The 25280-nt window shown below is 42.4% G+C and overlaps 1 protein-coding gene across 3 annotated transcripts in view; it reads left to right on the forward strand.

Annotated features, from left to right (window-relative positions):
• The window catches only part of map3k15 (mitogen-activated protein kinase kinase kinase 15), a 32590-nt gene extending 9796 nt beyond the window's left edge, over window positions 1-22794 (forward strand). For 2 of the 3 annotated variants that reach the window (XM_080020591.1, XM_080020593.1), the window contains 25 exons: window positions 573-741; window positions 3383-3489; window positions 3565-3735; window positions 4244-4356; window positions 4671-4830; window positions 4983-5133; window positions 5235-5342; window positions 5464-5513; window positions 5830-5925; window positions 6203-6290; window positions 6746-6879; window positions 7358-7485; window positions 8685-8815; window positions 8950-9055; window positions 12859-13016; window positions 13118-13301; window positions 14124-14301; window positions 15703-15877; window positions 16078-16263; window positions 16696-16801; window positions 17243-17483; window positions 18088-18200; window positions 18943-19049; window positions 19563-19639; window positions 19769-22794. In XM_080020591.1, coding sequence (XP_079876717.1) covers window positions 573-741; window positions 3383-3489; window positions 3565-3735; window positions 4244-4356; window positions 4671-4830; window positions 4983-5133; window positions 5235-5342; window positions 5464-5513; window positions 5830-5925; window positions 6203-6290; window positions 6746-6879; window positions 7358-7485; window positions 8685-8815; window positions 8950-9055; window positions 12859-13016; window positions 13118-13301; window positions 14124-14301; window positions 15703-15877; window positions 16078-16263; window positions 16696-16801; window positions 17243-17483; window positions 18088-18200; window positions 18943-19049; window positions 19563-19639; window positions 19769-19859 — 3328 coding nt within the window. In that variant the 3' untranslated portion in view covers window positions 19860-22794. The remainder of the gene's footprint in view (window positions 1-572; window positions 742-3382; window positions 3490-3564; window positions 3736-4243; window positions 4357-4670; window positions 4831-4982; window positions 5134-5234; window positions 5343-5463; window positions 5514-5829; window positions 5926-6202; window positions 6291-6745; window positions 6880-7357; window positions 7486-8684; window positions 8816-8949; window positions 9056-12858; window positions 13017-13117; window positions 13302-14123; window positions 14302-15702; window positions 15878-16077; window positions 16264-16695; window positions 16802-17242; window positions 17484-18087; window positions 18201-18942; window positions 19050-19562; window positions 19640-19768) is intronic. The other variant, XM_080020592.1, reaches the window with a different exon arrangement.
• Window positions 22795-25280: the final 2486 nt, after the last annotated feature.

A 25280-nucleotide genomic window follows, 5' to 3' on the forward strand; every position in this document is an offset into this window, starting at 1 on the left:
ATTGTGGAGTTACAGCAGACATCGAACAACATCAAAATAAATAAATTATAGTAAAATTAAAACTATATATTAAAATGTATTAAAAGCTATTTTGAAATTTTGGAAAATGTTTGAACAAACATGAAGATCTTTCTTATTCTTCTGAATTTGGCTTTCATTCTCTGTAATCTGCTTCTCTATTTGGTCTTCATAACACTGTAAACGAGGGAGTAGTTTTGTTGCATATCAGTGCAAAGAAAACCACAAGAATGGTGGCTCTTTAGATTTCACTGTTTTTGACACAGTTATTGAACATTCCCACATTCATCTTTCTGATTGTTTTTTGGAACCAAGACTAGTTTTAAAACATAACTTGTATTTCCTTTATGACTCTTAGGTTTGTGTTGAGACGTTAAAACAACATTTCTATCAACCGCAGTGAGGACGAGAATTCTGCATGTTTACGTCATTTTTTTGATCTGCATAATTATAAACACTGTATATGTAATGTATATACATTTATTTATTAACCCTCTCTCTCTCTCTCTCTCTCTCTCTCTCTCTCTCTCTCTCTCTCCCTTGGTGTCCTCCAGTGCTTCCTTCAAGGACACGCTGCTGAATGACATCAGGAAAGCCAGGGAGAAGTACCAAGGCGAGGAACTGGCCAAGGAGCTGTCCCGCATCAAGCTCCGCATCGACAACACCGAGGTCCTGACACAGGACATCGTCATGAACCTTCTGTTCTCCTACAGAGACATACAGGTAGGCATCTGCCAGAATGCAGTATTTTCACACGACATTACACAATCCTGATATTAGAATGCAGAGCGCCAGTGCTCCTAACCTCTAGAAATGAAAAATCAAGATTCGCTGGGAAATCATTTAACTATCGCATCGTGGAACCTTGAATCAAAATTAAAAAATCCATCGAATGCATATACACTTCTATACATATGTATACCAGGGCTGAGCGATTAGGGAAAATAATCAATTGCGATGTTTTTAGGCCAATATTGCGATTTTGATTTACTATGCCATTTACTCAAAAGTTGCTTATCTTCTGTTTTATTCACTAAACACAAGCAATAAATCATTCTCTAATATGACCAACACGACACTGGATACTGTCAACAATGTGACCCACCGCAGACTTTAGGGTCATTTGGCAGCTTTTGATTTTTTGCATCATTTGAAAGTGGAGAATCAGAGCTTCCAAATATTTTTAAAGATATGACTTGTTAATGACAAGGGTGTGGCAAACTGTGATTCTAAGATAATCACCCTCAAAGTTTCCCCGAGACTTGGCTTCATTCTGCCAGCTCACCAAATTCAAATGTTGGTTGGCGGACGAACAAAGCCTCATCACTAATTAACATACTGCTGAATGGGCCAATCACGAACAGCGTCAACAACCTACAACTTATTTTGTTTTAAAAAAAGCTTTCATTTAACAGTAAGAATATACATGTTTTATAAAAGTGGAATTATTTTAGAGTTTAAAAGTACGGACAACACAACAAAATAAAATGAGTCTATCAATAATATGAGTGTCAGAAAATCTGAAATATGAAAATCTGTCACCAACCTCAATGGTCTTGATCACATCATCAACTTCTTCCGTTGTAATAACAACGGGCATTCCGTACGTCTCCTCCGGTAGTTCTTGAAAATATTTAGATACATCGCCACCTTAAGTTTGAATTCCGCTGTTTGAAATGTTCTCCAGGTCCAGAGTCCGGACAATATTAAGTGAAGTGATCCAGTGTGGGTGAGCAGTGCAGCTGTACCATTGATAGACAGACAGATAGATAGATAGACAGACAGACAGACAGACAGACAGACAGACAGACAGACAGACAGATAGATAGATACATACTGTCACACACACAATTTAGAAAAAACTTACTGTGTTTTTCTGAGCCACCGTGTCCTGTTAGGGGATTAAAGGGAGACATTGTGAGAGTGAACATGTCGCTTATTTTGACACAATTTCAGCAACAAAACAGTGTTCCTCAAACTGTGGTTTGCAGACCCCCAGCGGCCCCAGCTGGTACGCCACATGGCCTCTATCTGTAACGAGAGATGATCAATTGGTCTTGGGATCAAACCTTTTAGCTAAACTTATTTTAAACATCAAACATTAAATATTAAATACGGTAAAAAGTTAAACAATAAATACAATACAATACAAAATGAATAAAGACAATAGGATGCATCAATATACAATGACAATATTAAGTGAAGTGATCCAGTGAGGGTGAGCAGTGCAGCTGTACCATTGATAGATAGATAGATAGATAGACAGACAGACAGACAGACAGACAGATAGATACTGTAGATAGATACTGTAGATAGATAGATAGATAGATAGATAGATAGATAGATAGATAGATAGATAGATAGATAGAAAGATAGATAGATAGATAGATAGATAGATAGATAGATAGATAGATAGATAGACAGACAGACAGACAGACAGACAGACAGATAGATACTGTAGATAGATAGATAGATAGATAGATAGATAGACAGACAGACAGACAGATAGATAGATAGATAGATAGATAGATAGATAGATAGATAGATAGATAGATAGATAGATAGATAGATAGATAGATAGATAGATAGATAGATAGATAGATAGAAAAAAAAAAATCAAATTTTCCTTCAAGAATTACTTTTATTTACTTATTTGGCTGCTCCTGGCAATTTTAGGAATGTGCGAGATGGCGGGTTTTGCTGCGGTGGGTCACATATAAACTGCTCTTTCCTGGAGGGTACACCTACTTGTTATGATGAAATGAGATGTAGTGATGCTTGAATTTATATGAATAACATATCTTTATTTAACTATTGAATTGTAAAAAGAAAAACCTTATATCATAGTCGAATTTTGACTCATTGATTTGACTTCAAGTCTTCTAATTGTTCGAATCTGAAAATTCGAAAAAGTATACAGTGTTTCGGCGGAAATTTTTCTAAAAATGTTGCGTGAATGCTCTTTGCTCTCAAGGACATCTTTATGCTCATTAAATTAAAAAAAGGTTAAAAAAAACAGACGCATTATTCTGGAAGAGGCATTATTGTTTAGCATTATTGTTAGAAAGTTTAGCTTCAGAGACAGCGAACCATATGACTTCCTTGTTAAGTACGGTTGGGTGATTTTTTTTTTTATTATTGTTTATCGTTTCCATACATGTGTTAGTCGTCAAAATTATATGGTGATATGACCGACATTTTCTCACAAGATGAGATGGAGTCAATTAGATATTGAGTGATATGAGTTTTTTCATCTTGATCTTCCCTGTGCCTGTGATCGTCGCAATAGTAAGTTCTTCTTCTTCTTTTTGTCCATTCAGTCCTCAATTTAACCCCCATGCGGCACTTTGACCTTTGACCCCAGGACTATGACGCCATGGTGAAGCTGGTGCAGACGCTGGAAATGCTGCCGACCTGCGACCTGGCCACACAGCCTATGATCCAGTTCCACTACGCCTTCGCCCTCAACAGGTAAAACCAAGGCTGCGCTGTACAAATAAACCTGCCCTGCCTTACCTTACTAATATGTGCTGTTTGTGTGTATAGGAGAAACACTCCCGGCGACAGGGAGCAGGCTCTGAGTGTGATGCTGCAGGTCTTGCAGTCCTGTGAGCATCCAGCTCCGGACATGTTCTGCCTCTGTGGACGGATTTACAAGGACATCTTCCTGGACTCCCACTGCAAGGACACGAAGAACAGGGACAACGCCATACAGTGGTGAGTCAGAGATTGGGGGGGGGGGGGATTCAAACTCGAGCATGCACTGTTCTGAGCTGTAATCGAGAGATAAACATTTCCCATCTCCAGCATATCGATAAAGACAGAGATTCTTAAATTAATAACATACCACAATCTTTAATGAGCACTTGTTACTGTAGCTGACCCCCTCTCAAGTTCTCACTTTGATCTTTTTCCCCCCTCGTCTTTCACATAATGAATCATTTTGGCCAATCATATATTTTCATAGTAGACATCTTTAAAATGACCTAAAATAAAATGTCCTCCTACATATTAGGACCTACAGCAGACCCACAATGTTCACTGACCCTTTTCTAGACAGTATCAGATTTCTAATCAGTTCACCAGTTCACGTTTCTAATGAACACCACCCATCTGGCACTCAAAGCAGTGTAAAGCATCCACACCCAAAATACTGTTTTAAAGAGGTTCCTTTGGCTCCATCTACCTATCTGTTCATCCATCCATCTACCCGCGTTCTCCTCAGGTACAGAAAGGGCTTCGAGCTGCAGCCGACCTTATACTCTGGGATCAACCTGGCGGTGCTCCTCATAGTGGCCGGCCAACAGTTTGAGAGTTCCATTGAGCTGAGAAAAATAGGTGAGATAAGCCCCAAAACTTTATTTTCTAACTTGATTGAGTGGTACATTAGTTGATCGATTGAATTCCCAGGGAGGAGAAGTGAACGTTGATATGGGCCGGCCCCGGACACACTTGACTGCGGTTAAAGTCTCACCGATAAGCTTGACTAGGTTTGAATAACTCATCGCACACTAAAACCACTAAGTGGAGCTTCAAATAACCTCGACGCCCCCAGGAAGGGAGACTTCCTGTTGTAGAAACCAACGTGTTTTCCAACACGTCAGCCCCGCTCAACCCTTCTTCTTTTCCTCTCCGCCTGACCCCTCTCCCAGGTGTGAGGTTGAACAGCCTCCTGGGACGAAAGGGTTCTCTGGAGAAGATGAACAACTACTGGGACGTGGGTCAGTTCTTCACCGTTAGCATGCTGGCTAACGACATCCCCAAGGCCACGCAGGCGGCGGAGAAACTCTTCAAACTCAAACCGCCGCTCTGGTAAAAGGATGCTACCTCAGAGGCGTCGCCTCGTGGCTTTAGAAAACACTAAGTGAAACCTTGTTATCTGCAATAGAAACAATGTGTAGATAGGTGCACTTTGGAGGGATCCTATGAGAGATAAAGAAGCAGCTTGTGGCTTGTGTTTCCAGGTACTTGCGCTCTGTGGTGCAGAACCTGCAACTGATCCAGAGGTTTAAGAAGCAGACGGTGGAGCATTCCCCCCAGCGGGAGAGGCTCAACTTCTGGATGGACATCATCGTGGAGGCCACGCGGGGAACCACCAACGGACTACGGTTCCCAGTACCGACCCGAACGCGGCCTTGCATGTCCACCCTTACAGGCCCCACAATCATTCGGTGTCAAAATCTCTGTTTACCCCTCTCGCCCTCTCTTTATTCCAGGTTTTGATCCTGGAGCCCACCAAGTTGTACCAGCCCTCCTACGTGTCCATCAACAACGAGGCAGAAGAGAAGAACGTCTCTATCTGGCACGTGTCACCTGCCGAAACGGTCAGAACCACCAAACCTCCCTCCTCTGCCTCTCCTTTGCTCTTCTCTCCACCTCCTCCTCTCCCCTCCTCACTGCATTTGCATTCAGACATTCAGCTAATGTTCCAGTGTCACATTCCAGAAAGGGATCCACGAGTGGAACTTCACGGCAACCTCCATAAAAGGCATTAGGTATGACATTTAAGGTGTCTTAGAAAACGAAAAGCACCATGGGATACATTGTGGTATGTATGCACAAGAAATATACTAAAATATGTATCTGTAAATATGTATCATACATACAAACTTAGACTTAGACAAACACAAAGTATGTAAAGACCTACAAACTTTCCTAAAAGGCCAAGAATAACCTATGTGCTCGTGCCTGCAGTTTAATAGCAAAAATCCCAATTTTAATTTACAAAGTGATGGGATCAGATTAAATAGGAGGTCTTTTAATGCTAAAATATTAGCACGCCAAGTGTCCACCGACTTCCTCTCTCTATAGTATCAGTAAGTTTGACGAACGCTGCTGCTTCCTCTACGTGCATGACAACTCGGATGACTTCCAGATCTACTTCTCCACTGAGGACCAGTGTGCGCGGTGAGAAAACACACCTGTGTGTGTGTGCGTTCGTGCGTGCGTGTGTGCGTGCGTGCGTGTGTGCGTGCGTGCGTGTGTGCGTGCAAGCGTGCATGCCTGCGTGTGTGTGGTAGTGAATGCTGACATGTTATACTAATTTGAAATTATTTACTTATTTGTCTATATATGTGTGTGTGTGTGTGTGTGTGTGTGTGTGTGTGTGTGTGTGTGTGTGTGTGTGTGTGTGTGTGTGTGTGTGTGTGTGTGTGTGTGTGTGTGTGTGTGTGCGCGCATGCAGGTTCTGCTCCATGGTGAAAGAAATGATATCCGATGGTACCGGAAACGCTGTGGAACTGGAGGGGGAGGGAGAAGGAGACACACTGGAGGTCTGTGTGTGTGTGTGTGTGTATGTGTGTGTGTGTGTGTGTGTGTGTGTGTGCGTGTGTGTGTGCGTGTGCGTGTGCATGTGCGTGTGTGTGTGTATTATGAACACAGTGATATTATGTAGTGTTGGACTCCTTGCGCTGCTGAGTCCTAAACAATGATACATATATAAACCACCATTCATTATGAATGATAATTTATAAAGCCATGTTCCATATTCTAAATGTATGACGACAGCACTGCATATGTTTGTGTACTGTATATCAATGCTTGGGTATATATTCTGTATATACTTATAAACTGTATGTATTTCTATCTTTCTGTGTGTGTGTGTGTGTGTGTGTGTGTGTGTGTGTGTGTGTGTGTGTGTGTGTGTGTGTGTGTGTGTGTGTGTGTGTGTATGTGTGTGTGTGTGTGTGTGTGTGTGTGTGTGTGTGTGTGTGTGTGTGCATTGCAGTATGAGTACGACACTAATGAGACCGGCGACAAGGTGGTACTGGGAAGGGGAACCTATGGAGTGGTGTACGCCGGGAGAGACCTCAGCAACCAAGTGCGCATCGCCATCAAGGAAATCCCAGAGAGAGACAGCAGGTATTGAGAGAGAGAGAAAGACAGGGAGAGAGAGAGAGAGAGAAATTAGATGATGAGACATTTTTGATATGTAAAAATGTCTATTGATGAAGGATTTAAGAATTCTGTCTGATTTGATTTGATGTAAAAATCTTAGATCTTTGAAGATCACAACGTACCATATTGCATCATACCTGTGTCAGTCTAATATCACAATTACTATGACCCTCATGGAAATGAGAAGTATAATCCCAGGCTAAAACCTGACCTTAAATACATCATATCATGACACATTATCTTTACCTTTATGAACTTATACTTGAAAGTATTTGCAGCTATTTAAATTTCCCCGCTCCGATTCAAACAAACTCAATATTTACTGTGTCCGTTCGTATCGTTGAGGAAGTTTAGGACCGAGCATGAGGTATTTTGAGGAAAGAGGTGTTTTGTCATATCCGGTACCAGCACTGTTCCCCTATTTCCTCCTCCCCTCTGCAAGGTACTCCCAGCCCCTGCACGAGGAGATCGCTCTCCACAAGTACCTGAAGCACAGAAACATCGTCCAGTACCTGGGCTCCGTCTCCGAGAACGGATACATCAAGATCTTCATGGAACAGGTCCCTGGAGGTGAGTGCCGTCATTGTCGTAGTAAAATAATTGTTCGGGACCTTTTGAGTCCAGCGACTGTGATTGGATAAGCAACCTGTGTTATTTCACTCCTTCAACCACAGCCAGGTCACACTTTACGTTGTATCCTGTCATGCAAGCCAAGGTTAAGGGGAGGCTGTTTGTTCTCAACAGAGATGTTCACAAGTCATTGAATGCAAGTCTGGGTCCAGTTGGAAGTCTTTCATCACGAGCCTGAGTCAATTCTCAAGTCTTTGGTCACAAGACTGAGTCTAGTCTCCAGTCATTGGTCCAGAGCCCAAGTAAAGTCTAGAGTCTTTTGTTCAGAGGCTAAATCAAGTATCGAGTCTTTTGTCACAAGCCCAAGTAAAGTCTTGAGTCTTTTGTCCAGAGTCCAAGTCAAATCTTGAGTCTTTGTCCAGAGTCTAAAGTCAAGTGTTGAGTCTTTTGTCAGAAGTCCAGTCAATTCTCAAGTCTTTGATCACGGGTCAGAGTCAATTCTCCAGTCTTTTGTTCAGAGCCCAAGTCAAGTATTGAGTCTTTTTTCCGAGGTCTAAAGTCAAGTGTTGAGTCTTTTTTCAGAAGTCCAATCAATTCTCAAGTCTTTGGTCACGAATCAGAGTCAAGTCTCCAGTCTTCGGTCACAAGTCAAAGTCAAGTATTGAGTCTTTTATCCAGGGCCAAGTCAAGTCCAGCCAATTGTCAAGTCTTTGGTCACGAGTCAGAGTGAAGACTGGGGTCTTTGGTGACGAGCCAGACTCAAGTCTTGAGTATTTTGTCAAAAGTCCAGTCAAATCTCCGGAAACAGTTTATATATTGTATATCGTGTGCGGCACAAAGTGGAATTAGCTCTCCTGTTTTATTGAACTACCATGTTGGTAAAGCACTGGTGTTTCGTGAAATTTTAACTTCAGTTCACCCTGAATGTTGATCTCAGTTCTGTATCCTTAAGTGAAACCGAAAAATGAGCGAGGTGCTTGTGGTTGTGATTTAGCATCTGTCAAGGGCAGGTGGGAGCGTGGGGCGTGTTGTCAAAATCAAAGTCAGAAAAGAAGAACATTTGTTTTATGATGATTGGCTAGTTAACAACTACGGTCCCTATAGAGATACGCTTGTCAAATGTCAAGCGAGTACAAAGTGGGCTAGAGTCTTCCCATGTTACCGTTACAGTCCAAAATCAAACAATCTCATGTCTCCAGGGAGTCTGTCGGCATTGCTGCGCTCCAAGTGGGGTCCGCTGAAGGAGGCAACCATTATCTTCTACACCCGACAGATCCTTGAAGGGCTCAGATACCTGCACGAGAACCAGATCGTCCACCGAGACATCAAGGTATCCAGGAATCACATTCACCTCCTGGGCCCCTCCTTTAGTCCGTCTGATTTTGGTCCTTATTCTATTTGTTTCTCCCATCATCTCATCATCCCATCATTCTCTCCATCCCTCCCTCTCTCTTTCTCTCTCAGGGTGACAATGTGTTGGTGAACACCTACAGTGGCGTACTGAAGATTTCTGATTTTGGCACGTCCAAGCGTCTAGCTGGAGTCAACCCCTGCACAGAAACATTCACTGGTAAGGGCTTAATTCTCTAAATCTGTCAGTGTACAACACACATGCCCTTACTTTCAAAAACCTGCCATGCTAAAACCTTGAATATCTCACCTGTCACTATCAAGTACTTGAAGAAGGGACTTCATAGAAATTACGTAATTTGGTCTTTTCTTGTCAGGGTTCCTTCTATGACAATACCATTATCTTCAAAATGTAGGGATACGTATCTGGCATCTACATCATCTGGGCATTTAAGACATTTTTCTTTCATGAAAGTTTCAATTTAGACGTGAAATAAATGTGAAGCCTTAAACATTAAATCTCCCTTTCGAAAATGGGAAACTCACCACAATATGCTTGAATAACGCTAATATCACATTTTATTTAAGGCATTTTTACTACAAAAATACATCCAGAGTGTAATGTCTTTTACAGTAGGTTGCCACTAGGAAGGGGCACTACTTCCTGTTTCTAGTCTCTTACGTTAGCATCGATGTAAATGGACTGCATTTATATAGCATTTTTTCCGTCTTGCGACCACTCAAAGCACTTAACAGTAAATGCCACACATTCACCCATTCACACACACATTCATACATCGATGTCAGCAGCAACCTTGCAAGGTGCACACCAGCTCATCCATAGCAGTTAAAGGTTCAGTGTCTCGCTCAAGGACACTTGCTGGCGGGAGGAACCAGGGATCAAACCAGGAACCCTCTGATTACTGGACGACCTGCTCTACGTCCTGCACCATCGTTGCCCGATGTAGACAGAAGAGGTTATTTGTGGAAGTGTAAGAACCTGATAAAAATCCATGGTTGCCAACCATTCTTTTTTTCACTAAAACATATGAAGACTGTGATAATAATGACAGCTTCCGATTTTTCGAAAAGGAGATTGAACATATTTTTCAACATAAGACTTAAACTTTTGCCCCTTTGGACTGCATTTAAGCACAATGGGAAACTGCAGTGGAGTGGTAAGTTTCTCAATATTAAAGTGGACCTATTATGCTCCTTTTCAAGTTAAAATATGGTCTCCGCGGTCCCCAAAATATGTTTTTGAATTATTTTGCAGAAAATATCACTCAGATTATACGTTCGAGCCATTCTAACATGCGTCCAATACACCCTGTCTGAATATGGGCTGTTTCAGTGGGAGGAGCCACCCTCTTGAGGCCCCTAGTTCTGTGAGCCAATGGGGTTTGAGCACAAGTTCCAGGTTCTGTGAGCCAATGGCGTTTGAGCATGGCTTCTGGGTTTAGTTTTATTTAATCCATAGCTTTTACTCATTTCACCCTCTCAGTCAACCAAAATCAAAAAATCAAATTTTGTTTCATTCAATTATGGAAACTTTGGAAAATAAAATAAATTAAACAAATACAATTACGGTTTTGACCGTAGAAACAAGAGCATATCGCGTGCCGCAGCCTACAGTATAGTCAACCTACCGTGGACACACACACACACAGAAACAAACACACAGCAGGATTACTTTTGAAATACCTACATTTCTCTCAGCTGCAATTTTGTCACAGACATTTGGTATTAATTCCTCTTTCTTTTGAAAGATTTGTGCTGGTCTCTGCAGCCAACAACAGAGCACTTCCCATGCTTAGCTTTTAGCTTCAATACTCGAGGGTCCGATCCAGCCATGGGTGGAGTTACTCAGCGGTTCTAATTCTGTTGAAGTGACGTATTACCGTATTACTGCAATGACGTGTATTAGGGCAGCAAATCTGATCGGCTCATTTTACCACATGTTTTCTGATCCGACAGCTCACAACAAACTGACTGGGTTGTCAGACTCACATATACTGTATGTGCACAAGCACTGAAAATATGCGTTTTTAAAAATAGGTCCCCTTTAAAGCGTTCATTGAGGTTCTGCTTGCGAACAGTTAGAAATTATGGGAACCAACATTTTAATAAAGCCCGGCATGAAAAATGGCAAACCTATCCTTTAACATTCGAACGCCCCCCATTATAAATAATCATTTATAAAGTTGCCACATTATTGTACAACTTCAAAATTACTGCTAGAGCTTACATATGAAGAGCGGGAGAGAAAAGAACAATGCTAAACATGACACTGACTCACACTGAAAATTTTGCAATTGGAAAAATAAGCAAAATGAACTAAAAATAGAAATGCTTCCGCAAATTGAGATGAATAAGTGCTGAGGGCCGACCTGAGCAGTCATAGAAACACTGTGATCTTCACCAATGAGTGCAAAATGTCAAATGACCCTCAAAATGTCAAGATCTGCCATCAGCATCTATGGAAACACTTCAGACACACACACACACATACACACACACACACACACACGCACACACGCACACACACACACACACACTGATTAATGCCTATGTGAACACACACATACACATTCATGGCCATCTGGCCTGCTGTGGTTGCCAGTGAAGAGTGTAATTGGATTAGCTAATCAAGTAGAAACAGATGGGTGTTTACTCTTCATTACAATGTGTGTGTCTGTGCATGTGTGTCCTTGTGTGTGTCGGTGTGTACAGACTTATGTAAACTGGAGACAAAGGGCTATAAATGGTGAGACGCTCGATGTCTGAGTGTGTGTGTGTGTGTGTGTGTGTGTGTGTGTGTGTGTGTGTGTGTGTGTGTGTGTGTGTGTGTGTGTGTGTGTGTGTGTGTGTGTGTGTCTGTGTGTGTGTGTGTGTGTGTGTGTGTGTGTGTGTGTGTGTTTTCTTGAGTGTAAATTTGGATATATTCATGGATAACAGTGTGTGTGTGTGTGTGTGTGTGTGTGTGTGTGTGTGTGTGTGTGTGTGTGTGTGTGTGTGTGTGTTTGTGTGTGTGTGTGTGTGTGTCTGTGTGTCTGTGTGTATATGTGTGTGTATCAATCATCTCAAAGGCCTTTCAGAGCCGGGTGTAGCCTGAGCCTATTGGGTCTGCCTAATAAAACTCATTTTTTATCACATTTTTCCCCTCTCTTCTACTTCAAGCACCGGGTCACACTCCGCCGTGGTCACCAGTTCTAATGTTTACCGTTATTGACTGGCTCCAAAAATTCAAAGAATATAATGTTGAAAGTTGATCTTTTAAATTCAATCTTTTTCTTTTATTTCAGGGAATAAAATGTGTTTTTACAATTCTCCTTAAGGTACTCCCTAGCATAGACTAGCTCTTCCTTTAGTGCTTGTTTTTTTTGTCACGATTTAAGGTTAAGCAAACAAAATAAAAGGTTTAAAAACTTTAGCTCAGATTTTTCCTATCTTCACCATCTTTAATTTTCATCTTTAACCCTCCATCCCAGGGTCATTGGAAATTATGGCAATTGGGCCCAGTCTATATTCACCCACAGTCTTTTTTTAACCATCCACACACAAATCAAAATGTTATATCCGTGGTGTTATCACACAACACCAGATATGTGTTATAACTCAATAAAAAGGCCCCCATAGTTTAGTGTGTTATTGACAGTGTGAGTAACATGAAATAAGGAGCTCAACAAATATTCCAGCCACCCACCACGAGGAAGCAGGACAGTGTCAGCGTATTTAAATATCTCACCTTAGAAAAAGTGGGTATTGCAGCTAAAGAGGATAAAGCAGGGATGACATATTCTTGATGTCTAATTTCGAAACAGCTTTGGGGCTTTGTTGGGTTTCAAAACATTGCGTTCAACAAAACGGAAGAGCTGAATATCCTCATGTTCCTCCACGGCCCCAAACCTAGGAACAGGAAAACGCTTCAAACTGCGTGGAAACCCTTCGTGGAACATGCTTTAATCCCGTTTTAACCTTGTGTCCGTGCGTCCTGGTTCTAACCTCGATCTGTGTGCGCAGGTACTCTGCAGTACATGGCTCCGGAGATCATTGACAAGGGCCCTCGGGGCTACGGGGCCCCGGCAGACATCTGGTCCCTGGGATGTACCATCATAGAGATGGCCACCGGCAAGCCCCCTTTCCACGAGCTGGGAGAGCCGCAGGCGGCCATGTTTAAGGTGGGATGGAGTGTCATTATAGGCCACGGGTTGGTGACGCCGCAATGGTTAAAATGGGCCGATGGACAATGTCTGCGGGGTCTGCATGTTGTGCCTCTCAGGTGGGAATGTTTAAGATTCACCCGGAGATCCCGGAGTCTCTATCAGTGGAGGCCAAGTCGTTCATACTGCGCTGCTTCGAGCCCGACCCCCACAAGAGGGCGACGGCCTCCGACCTCCTCCGGGACTCCTTCGTCAGGCACAACACCAAGGGCAAGAAGAGCAAGATCGCCTTCAAACCCTCCGGTACACACTCTGCCTCTGCTGTTTGCGCCGGCTATTAACACGCAACCTGTCAGTGCTGTGTGTGTGTGTGTGTGTGTGTGTGTTGGGGTTTGTCATCGCTGGCAGTACGAAAACGTGGATGCATTTTGAGACCGTCACCTTGGCAAGTATTTTCAGAGGCATGAGGCAGAATAAACTGAAACCAGCTCACGTGTCCACAGAGAGGTGGAAGGATCCTCGTGGTCGGAAAATGATTGACTTTGTATTTTTACTTTGAAGAGTAACTTCAAAGTAAAAATACAAAGTCATGTTCATGTCATGTCAGTTCCTGTTGACCTACATGTAAACACATATATATACACACACACACACACACACACTCACACACACACACACACATCCCGTTCATTCGGATATCCTAGACGATCATTCTGACCTCATATTTTTTTCTCTTTATCTCTGCTCCGGGCATCGATGATTTAGTCTGGCAAGGTTCGTATTTCACATTCTTACGTAATGTACATGTGTTGGTTTCAGGTCATGGCTAAGTGTTGGTGTTATCAGTGTTCAGTGTCTTTCACTGTGATGTTGTACGCACATCACAGCTCTGGATCACCACCTTCTACTTTACACGTCTGGCTTTCAGCTATTCCTACTCCTACTACTACTACTTCTACAAATATTACTACTACTAATACTATTATTACTATTACTACTATTATTACAATTATCAACTACTATTGCTACTACTACTGTCACTACTGTTATTAATACTACTACTACTATTACTACCAGTAATAAGAAAATAAATAATAATAATAATAATGTGTGTGTGCGGGGTAGACTACATCCGTAGTGTGTCGCTGCCGGTGCAGTTGCAGTGTGAGGCCACCGGGAGCAGCAGCAGCGAGCACGGCTCGGTGAGTCCCGACTGCGACTCCAAGCACGACCTCTTCTTCCAGAAGAAGAAACGCTCCGACTCCGAGAACCTGCTCAAACCCCCAAACTCCAACTACCTGAGGTGTGAGGGTGTGTGTGCTTCTGTGTGTGTGTGTGTGTGTGTGTGTGTGTGTGTGTGTGTGTGTGTGCGTGCATGTGCAATAGTGATGAAACACTCGCCACGGTTTGTAGCAAATTAAAAAAACCTTTTCAATGACCCGGGAGTCGGGCGTCGCTCAGACACACACCGAACTGAGCCGAAATCTGAACTCCAGATCGAAAAGAGTCGTGAGCTGCGATCCACGCCTGCACCCCACGTAGACCCCGCTGCGAACCCAACAAGCTCCTTCAATTTTGATTCAGTGAGTGGCCGAGCAAGAGAGAAAGTCTTGGACACTTGGAGTTGAAAGTAAGTGCGATTAAATGAATGTGGAAAAACAGGCATTTTTACATAATTTATCTTAAATGTGAGTGATTTACACTTTGCATTACCCCAAAATAAATCATTTTGATGGAATTAATTGTTTTTGCAATACATAAGTATACTTTTGAAAGAATATGACTTTGGGGATCCAAAGTTATTTCATTATTCTGCCGAAATAAATAATTGTAACAAAATTCAATATTATTTTCCAAATTCCATCGCATTAAACCAACTGAATCAAACGAACGAAGAGCCAGAACACTGAATTTTTTTATTTATTATAATAATGTTTTTAACTAAGTCATTCATCAAGAACCAAGCCTCAAAAAAGAGCCCGACCTTTCACCACAAGTGTCTGAAGTGAGGCAGGTGGCCCTTCTGCTCCCACACTGCGCTCTACTATCTTTTACAACGCTGCTATAATCATGTCTGAGGACTTTACAAGCTTTATTAGGGTTAGGCCTGGGCACAGTCACAGTCGGGGACACACGCACGTCGAGGCCCGCGTTCGGACAAACAGACGTGCACGGTGGACATGCAGACATGTGGCGCTCCGAGCGGCCTGGGCAAACACAGTAACCAGGAGAGCCTTGTATCTGCAAATAGACTGTAAATCAGACCTCTTTGCCAGCCCCGCTTTTCATTGTGTGTGTTTGTTTGCGTACGTGCGGGGGTATTTGAGACTCTATACCCTATGGTTGTTTATCTCTTTAAAACAAACATACGGACTAACTGATAGACTTAAGGTTAGGGTTAGGGTTTAGTTCAATCTTCTCCAATCAAATTATGCCTCGTAAACAAGTAAGATGGTCTGTTGGCTCCGCTGTAAGTTGTTCAAAACTCAACGGAGGAGCTCTGCAACGGATCACCAGCATAACACCCACCCTTGTGGGTGTTATGCTGGTGTCGAAAACGGAGTGATGGATACTTTCCAAAGTTTCAAATCACACATACATGCGTTTCAACGTTCATGAGTGACTTGCGTGATCTTGAAATAACCTGCGTGATATTGGTGTGTGTGTGTGGGTGTGTGTGTGTGTGTGTGTGCGCGCGTTTCAGTGTGCCTGACGAGGGCTCTGTTTCTGAGGACCGCAGCGCCCCTCCTTCCCCTGAGGACAGAGACGGGGGTCTGTTTCTGCTGAAGAAGGACAGCGAGAGACGGGCCATCCTCTACAAGGTCCTCAATGAGGACCAGGACAAGGTCATCTCCAACCTGCTGGAAAACCACATCCAGGTCTGGGGACATGCGTCATGACTGTGTGTCTGTATTACTACACTTGTGAGGACCACCATGAGTTTTGGGTCTTTTGAATGAGGACACTTTGAGAAGTGAGGACATTTTGGCCGGTCTTTTTGTTCACCGTGTGTGTGTGTGTGTGTGTGTGTGTGTGTGTGTGTGTGTGTGTGTGTGTGTGTGTGTGTGTGTGTGTGCAGGGCAGTGAGGAGCTGCAGCTCTCTGTCGACCATATCAAGCAGATCATCTGCATCTTGAGGGATTTCATCCATTCTCCCGAGCGACGCGTCATGGCAACCACCATCTCCAAACTCAAACTGGACCTCGACTTTGACTCCACGTCCATCAACCAGATTCAGCTGGTCCTCTTTGGGTTCCAGGACTCAGTCAGTACACACACGCACACACAGGCAAACACACGTGCACAATATTGGTATTTTTTTTGGAGATGTAAGAAAATATTATTGATGATGATGAATCAGTGAATATATGGAAGGATGGATGAATGAATCAGTGGGTAGATGGATGGATGGATGGATGGATGGATATTTGGATGGATGAAAGAATCAGTGGGTAGATGGATGGATGGTTGGATGAAGGAATAAGTGGGTAGATTGATGGGTAGATAGTTGGATAGATGAATAAATCAGTGAATAGGTGGATGGGTGGATGGATGGATGATTGAATGAATCAGTGAATAGAGGGATGGATAAATCTATAAATCAATGAATCACTGAATAGATGGATGAACGGAAGGATGGGTGAATCAGGCCTCTGTGCATTTTATCATGCATTCCCTCCTCATGTGGTGCTCCCAGGTCAACAAGGTCCTGAGGAACCACCACATCAAACCCCACTGGATGTTCGCCATGGACAACATCATCAGGAGAGCCGTGCAGGCGGCGGTCACCATCCTCATCCCAGGTGGGCGTCCCCCTGTCTGCAACCGTGGGCCGTTCCAAAACAAGGGGCTCATTTACATGAACAGGATGTCCGGATGACTGGCTGACCGGTGACAAAGTGATTGATCATCACAACACCACCATGATGTTTTGGACTTTCGATATAAATAGAAATAGAAATACATTTTAAAGTAGCCATATTCAAATATCAAAGGTGCAATAGCTCTATAGATTAATTCATTTTGATAACAGATAGTTTTTTTTATGTAATATGCAGTAATCAAGGCCACATGTTTGGCTTGTGAAATAATGAGTGTAGGGAATTTAATGTCCATACACAGTAGCAGTGGGGAAGAATATAGCAAGAGGGACCTTAAAAGCGGTTTTAGAAGGTGGATGGATGGATGGATGGATGGATGGATGGATAGAACCATTTCGGACCTCTGCTGTCGTCCCCCACCAGAGCTTCAGACCCACTTCGGCCCAGCATCGGAGAGCGAGGGAGCAGAGAAGGAGGACGAGGTGGACGAAGAGGAGGCAGAGTTCGGCCAGGTCTTAGCCCCACCCACCGATGACGCTGGGGCCGTTGCTGACCCGGCGACCTCCGGGGTTAGCACAATCAGCTCGGCGCCTTCCCATGAGCCTCCGCTGTCGCTGCACCCTCTGGGAGCGCAGCTCGGGCGCCTCAAACAGGAGACCAACAGGTACGCACGCCCAAATATATACACACAATCATACACACTCACACACTTTCTTTAGACAAATACACACACAGAAATATGCAATTATCCAAAGACAAGCACACACACATACATACACACATAAACAAATGAAAATATATACATGTATTTCTATACAAATAGTGTGTACATATTTTATATATAAATATTAGCACTAAGACAAGAAATGACTCATATTAACGATACACTATATCTTCAGGTTAGGTAATTTCATAGATTTTGAACAATATATAATTAACTATCGCATATTGAAATTGAAATGCTTAATCTTCAAGCCAATAATGCAAGAATAAAAGAAAAATACAATATAATGTCGGTAGGCAAAAGTGTATACTTGGAATTTCCCCAGAAAATGTATTTAAAAAAAGATAGAAACATATTTAAATAAAAAATAAATACATATAAATAATCATAATAATAATATAACAAGTTACATTTGAAAAAATAAGTGTATGTAAGTTAAAGTAAAGTCAAGTGATCAAAGTGTGCATGATCAAAGCTTAAGGATCAGAAATCAGCACAAACTTGACAAAGATAACAGTAATGCTGGTGTGGCGCCCCCCCTCAGGCTGCTGGAGGACCTGCTGCAGAAGGAGAGGGAGTATCAGCAGGTGCTGAAGGCAACACTGCAGCAGAGATCACATGACCTGGAACTGGCAAGGGTCCGACACAGACCGACAGGTACACACACACACACACACACACACACACACAGACACACACACACACACACACACACACACACACACACACACACACACTTCCAACCACTGTTTCTATTACAGCACAGAAACAATGATCTCGTCAACCACAAACAAATAATTTTAGCAGAAGTAAAAGTAAGTACTTTGCAGTAAGGAAGAGGCCTAATATGAGGAAGTTATGTTGAAATGGAAGCTGCACTCGCACACTCTTTATAGACTGTGATGGACAGAAGAAAGAAGAAGAAGAAACAGTCTTTATTTGTCACACGACACTCCACAACACATGCTTGCACACACACACACATGCACATGCTTGATGGTGGCCGGTGAAATGGCTCCTCTGCATTTGACCCATCCTGGCTTGTCCTTCCTCCGGGGGCACAGCCAGGAGCAGTGGGCAGCGTACGTGGACGCGCCCGGGGACCAGGTGATAAGTGTCCATCGCTGGTCAGACAATGATGGGTGCATGTTTTTTGGGAGGGGTCCTTACTGACGTGAGGTGGAGGAAACCCCATGTGAACACGGGGAGAACATGCAAACTCCACACAGAAAGGCTCCTGTTTTTTTGGAAGATAACCCGCCGGAGCACGGTGCCAACAGCGCCCCAGGCGGGAATCGAACCCAGGACCTTCTTGCTGTGAGGCAGCAGTGCAATGCACTGCGCCTGCATTGCTGAAGGCTGTATATATGCATGGGTTGATCATACTATTCTTTTTCAGATTTCACGCCTCCCTCCATCGTCCATACTCCTGCCGATCATGAGTCTGACAAGCTGCTCACTGATTGGCTGAAAGACCAGGGGGCGGACCCCGACATAATAGACAAGGTTGGTTGTCTTGTCTTGCTGGTTGTGGCTTTCAGCTGTCATAAAACAAAGGGATATACAGTGTCTGTATATTATAATATCGCTAAGGATATTTTGGACTTTGGTTATTTGAATATCTCATTATAGTTAAATGTTGTCTTTAAGGCAGTTTTCTGAACTTCATAGACTGTTCTAGCTGTTCTAATGCTGCATTCCGTTGGAACTTGAAAATCGGTAATTCCCAGTTGGTGGTCTCCACTTCCGAACAAATTTTAGCTCATTGTAAAAGCATCCGCACAGTAGCTAAAACTACGGAGTCGTTAAGATCGACTGTTGGGGTACTTTTAAACAAACATCTATCAAGAGTGAACTTTGTTTACCATTAACCGCCATGTTGTCAGAGCAATCGGCTCCAAAATGCCAACCAGGAGGTCGGGTTTGTCCGAGTTGTGACTTCAGTGGAATGCAGCACAATCAATGCCTCATGGGAGACATGGAAGTTGACTTTTCCCATTGTGGTGTTTTCTGTCCCAGTTTGTAATGGAGGACTACACGTTGAGTGACATTCTTAACGACATCACCAGGGACGACCTCCGCTCTTTACGTCTGAGGTATCCATTCAATTCTGTTTACCTTCACAAAAATCGCCCCCTACAGGACACCGAAACAGCCCTCACAGTAATCCCGCCCGTCTCTCTCTCTCTCTCTCTCTCTCTCTCGCTCTCTCGCTGTCCTTCTAGGGGCGGAGCTTTTTGTCGGATCTGGCGGGCGATCCAGAGGCACCGGGAACGAGAGAGGACACGGAGTGATGAGTGTGGAGAAGAGGCGTGAGGGGAGGGAGGGAGGGAGGATGAAGTGATTTCTGAGAAACATGCACACACCACACACTATTTGCCTTGCGTGTCTAATTAGTCTCTCTCTCTCTCGCTCTCCCCCTCTCTTTCTCTATTCCCCTCTCTCTTTCTGTCAAAGCCACGGGGTTTCCAACCTTTTTTACTTAGAGACACCCTAAATCAAATCCGATTCAATCCGAGAACCCCCAGTTTTAAGGACGCAATGCATCTATGTATTTTCTTGCCGTCGGTTGTTGTTTTTGTCTGAAATGGTTCTATTTTCATGATAGAGGGAGTAAGGTTTTAAGGGTGTAAGATATATTATATCTGGGGGCCTACCAAATTCACAGTAAATTGAGCTCAGTTTCACAGACCGAGATTCTCAAAAATAACAGATTTCACAGATGATTTCACGGCAATAACTTTATTAAACTTTAATACTAAAAGCGCATACATTCAGGCCAAACCACTCTCATCATGTGCAGTGACGTTTCATCTGGTGCCTGTATTTTATGTAACATCCAAGCGCGCCATTGTTAAAAGACTCGATGAGACGTGTGTGTGTGTGTGTGAGTGTGTGTGTGTGTGTGTGTGTGTGTGTGTGTGTGTGTGTGAGATTAAACTTGTGCTCATCAATTGTTCTGATGAGCAAGAGGTGTACAGCCACCCATGATCCCGGGCCCAATTAACTAGACCCAAAACAGGTGTGGCTGCTTAAATCACACCACACCTACTCCACAACAAGCTTAACACGCACTCCACAGTATTTAAATAATGTAATTTACATTTGCCAAAACAAAAATTGAGGTTCGTGCTCAGACAAGACCATGGCTCCTTAAATCTACGGAAATGAGAACTGTGGCAGATGCACAACGTCGACGTCACTGTCGGTTTTCCCAGACTTCCTGCAGCTCATTGCAGCCCTGCCTCTTTCGAGACAAAAACCATATAGTCAGTGCAACTATGTTTGGCGACACTTTTTGTTGGGCAGATTTGGAGGATTAGAGGAGATTTCACAGTCCGTGACACAATTTTCATGTCCTTAAATTTAGCAGGGACCTAATTATAACATAGTCATGGATTTTTATTTATATTTGAACTCACCCTATGTGGATTTATAACAAATATTTCACCACTAGTTAACATAGCCCTCATGAATGCAGTTGACCAGGGCCTTGAAACCCCCCCCTCTCCCCCGCGATCTCTGGCAACCCCCTGTTGGGGTCTGGCACCCCAGGTTGGGAACCATCGACCCTTCTTGTCTTGAATAGACCAAAGCGTTTTAGTGCAGGCACTATTGACATACATTTGTTTCTGTGTGTGTTAGGTGTTTGATCCTATGTTTCCTAAAATGCCGATGTGCTTAAAAGTAATGATTGGAAATTATTTTCATCCAAGTAAGATCCAGTTTTTACTGTGTTTTTTTTTTTTCTTACCATCAGCATGCAATTAAATCAAGTCATGACACCCAATAATACATAGGTATACACCGATCAGCCACACCATTAAAACCACCACTAATTACCACTAATATTGTGTAGTTCCCCCTCATGCCGCCAAATCAGCTCTGACCCGTGAAGGCATGGACTCCACAAGAACTCTGAAGGTGTCCTTTGGTATCTGGCACCAAGACAATAGCAGCAGATCCTTTAAGTCCTGGAAGTTGCAAGGTGGGGCCCCCATGGATCGTGCTTGTTGTGCCAGTATATACCACAGATGCTCCATCGGATCGGACCCTAACCCCACCCATCCACATGATGTAGAAGACAACGTGATTCATCAGACCAGGCCACCTTCTTCCATTGCTCCGTGGTCCAGTTCTGATGCTCACGTGTTCATTGTAGGTGCTTTCAGCGGTGGACAGGGGTCAGCATGGACACTCTGACCGCTCCCATACGCAGCAAGCTGCTATGCACTGTGTGTTCTGACACCTTTCTATCACAGCAGCATTAACTTTTTCACCAATTTGTACTACAGTAGCTCTTCTGAGTGATTGAACCAGACAGGCTAGACTTCACTCCACATGCACATCAATGAGCCCATGGGCGCCCATGACCCTGTCGCCGGTTCACCGGTTGTCATTCCTTGGACAAGTCCAGGCCACCATTGGAACCAGATGATCAATGTTATTCACTTCACCTGTCAGTGGTTTTAATATCCTGGCTGATTGGTGTATATATGTATTCACTAGTTTACCAAATTCACCACAGCTGCCTTTCACTTCACAAGAACATTGCTGTTTCTTAAAAAGTGCCAGCTAAATAAAATGTGAAATTTTAACAGAATAATATTATGGATTTCTACTTTATTACAGTGTATATACAGTATATCAGTAACGTCAACATTTGGAAACTGCTCGATTCCACCTCCAAAGTGACTCCAACCACTAGATGTCAACCACGGATGCTTTTATTCAGATTCATTCTGTTGTGTGTGAACCTCAGACACAACATACAGTATTATTGTTGTATAGATAGAAGTACTACTGTAGTACTCTATTTCTTACTCACTCTACCTTCAACCAACCAAAGTGTATTTTATTCCAGTGAACGGCTTTGAGTGAAAATTGAAACCAACCTGTGCCTTTTTCGTGTCCTGCAAGAAACATAGGGCTGTTGTTATAGTAACAGATATATACATATACGTAAATTATTTCTACACACAGGCATACACAGCCACTTGCATGGACATCCACACACACTCACACACAGCCACAATATCTGTATCTCTGTCTTGCTATTTTTCAGATTTCCAGTGTTAATGTATGTATATTTCTCATGCCATCTGTGTGAATTTCTCTCCATTTTAAATTATTTCCAATCTCTCGTTTTTTCTTTTGATCAGCTTAATGTATTTTTTTTTTTAATAAGCTTGTTCATTTCGTTCTGATCGCTTGTGTTGCCGCGGAGCTGCAATAAAAGTTATCCTGTTGAGTTTGTCTCGGTGTGGGTCATCATAAGAAACCTTCCAAAAACAGGATATGCAGAAGTTGTAGTTTATATATTTAATTTCTTATTTGTTTTTACGAGGACAATGCCCAATTTATAAGGATTCACACCAAAGTTATAGCTTAAAGATAATTTTCATCTATAATTAAAATCCGTACCTTTTTGAAGGAAATAAATAAATACATGAAATCCAAATTTTTAAGGTCAGGGTTTAACTTTCTTTAGTCAAATGACTTTACAGGTGTGGGTGGATCACTGTGTGTCGTTATGAATGGAAGGATGGACAGAATATAAAATTCTATTTTTCCAAATGAGATATGCAAACTAATATTTGGAAATAATTATACATGCTCCTTGTGCTTGTATAGGTGTAAAGGAATGTGTGTGAGTAAGGTCATGAAAGCCATTTTAATCATTAACAATGCCAAAGAAAAAGCCCCTCTACAATCAACAGAAAGGAACCCTAATAACTGACATGGAAAGAAAAATCCATATTTGATCAATATTTCAAATTTAGCATTAAAACACGCTCCACACATATGGTTTCACAATCGAGAATGTATATAATAAAGAAGATATCAGATGTAAAATAAATGATTATGAAATTAAATTATATGAGATCAGATAAGATGATATGATATAAAATTAGATTAGATGAGATAAGACAGAAAATATATTATTTGTTAATTACCCCTTTATGTTATTTGTTCAAAAGGAAACAAAAATCTTATATTCCATATTTTCACCATTCATTTCTTAATTAATAATTTAGCTTTCAGTCATTTAATATTTACTTTTAATGTGTCATTAAGACAAACTCTCTGTGCCTGTATGGGTGTAAAGGAATGTCTGTTTGTGTGTGAGGTCATTAAAGCCATGTTAATCATTAACTATGAAAAAGCCCCTCTACAATCAACAGAATCAACATGGGGATGGTAGCTGGTAGCTCAGGAGGTAGAGCTGGTTGTAATCTAAACGTTGCCGGTTCGATCCCAGGCTCCTCCTGCTAGCATGCTGTAGTGTCCTTGAGCAAGACACTTAACCCCTAGTTGCTCCTGATGGCTGCGTCCGTCGGTGTTTGAATAATTGTAAGTCGCTTTGGATAAAAGCGTCTGCTAAATGTAATGTAATGTAACAGAAAGGAACTGTAATGACCTAACATGAAAAAAAATCCATATTTGCTGCACACATATGGTTTCACAATAGAGAATGTATACTAAAATAAAGAAGATATCAGATGTAAAACAAATGGTCGATTACGCACATTTGAGTATTTTCCAAGCTTATAGAGCTTGTGCGTAATCACCGGGTGTCATGACATTTCACTGCATATATGTACGTGTATGTATGTGACAAATAATCTCTTAAACTTGAACTTGAACTTGATATGAAGTGAAGATTTGGACAGCATCTCAGAAACAAGGCTCTTAATTCAACAGTCAGAGCAGTGTTCATTTTCTGCCGACATGATGAGTCGCCTCTTCAGAATTAATGTTCCAGGACTTGACTGTCCACGGTGTCATTGGATGAAAATCTGTATTTCCAAGAAGTACTTCACAGCACAGACATTTTCTATGTAAATAATTAGCCTTCTCTGTCTTATAATCCCTTCTTAAAAATGCATGACAGGGAGTGTCATAGAAGATAGATGAGATGAGATGAGATCAAATTAAATTATACAAAATTAGCTAATATAAAATAAGATGGGATCAGATGATATGAGATCAGTTTAGATCAGATGATATGATATGAGATCAGATCAGATCAGATGACATGAGATCAGACCAGATGATACGAGATCAGACGATATGAGATCAGGTGTTATGAGAACACCTGAGTGAGGAGAATTTACAATGACATGAAAACAGAATTAAATTGTAAAAATAAAATAAAAACAATAAAGCATGTACGTACCATAGCTGCACAGAGGTTCATATTTTATATACATATATAAAAATTATTAGAGTGCTGACTTTAAGGTTTGAGTTGAGACTTTTAGGATATAGTGGTACAATGTTTTGCACTTTATTTTTTTAAATTGACATTTTCCTTCCACTTAATAGTGTTGAAATAGTGTTGTTGTTTGTGCTGACTAGAAAGAAAAGAAGAAACAGTCTTTATTCGTCACGCAACACACCACATGCTTTGATGGTGGCTGGTGAAATGGATTCTCTGCTTTTGACCCATCCTGGCTTGTCCTTCCTCCGGGGCCAAAGCCAGGAGCAGTGGGCAGCATACGTGGACGCGCCCGGGGACCAGGTGATAAGTGTCCATCGCTGGTCAGACGATGATGGGTGCATGTTTTTGGTGGGGGTCCTTACTGACGTGAGGTGGAGGAAACCCCATGTGAGCACGGGGAGAACATGCAAACTCCACACAGAAAGGCTCCTATTTGGGAGATAACCCGCCGGAGCACGGTGCCAACAGCGCCCCAGGTGGGAATTTAACCCAGGACCTTCTTGCTGTGAGGC

This window comes from Zeus faber, assembly GCF_960531495.2.
Source record: "Zeus faber genome assembly, chromosome: 19".
NCBI classification, from domain to species: Eukaryota; Metazoa; Chordata; class Actinopteri; order Zeiformes; family Zeidae; genus Zeus; species Zeus faber.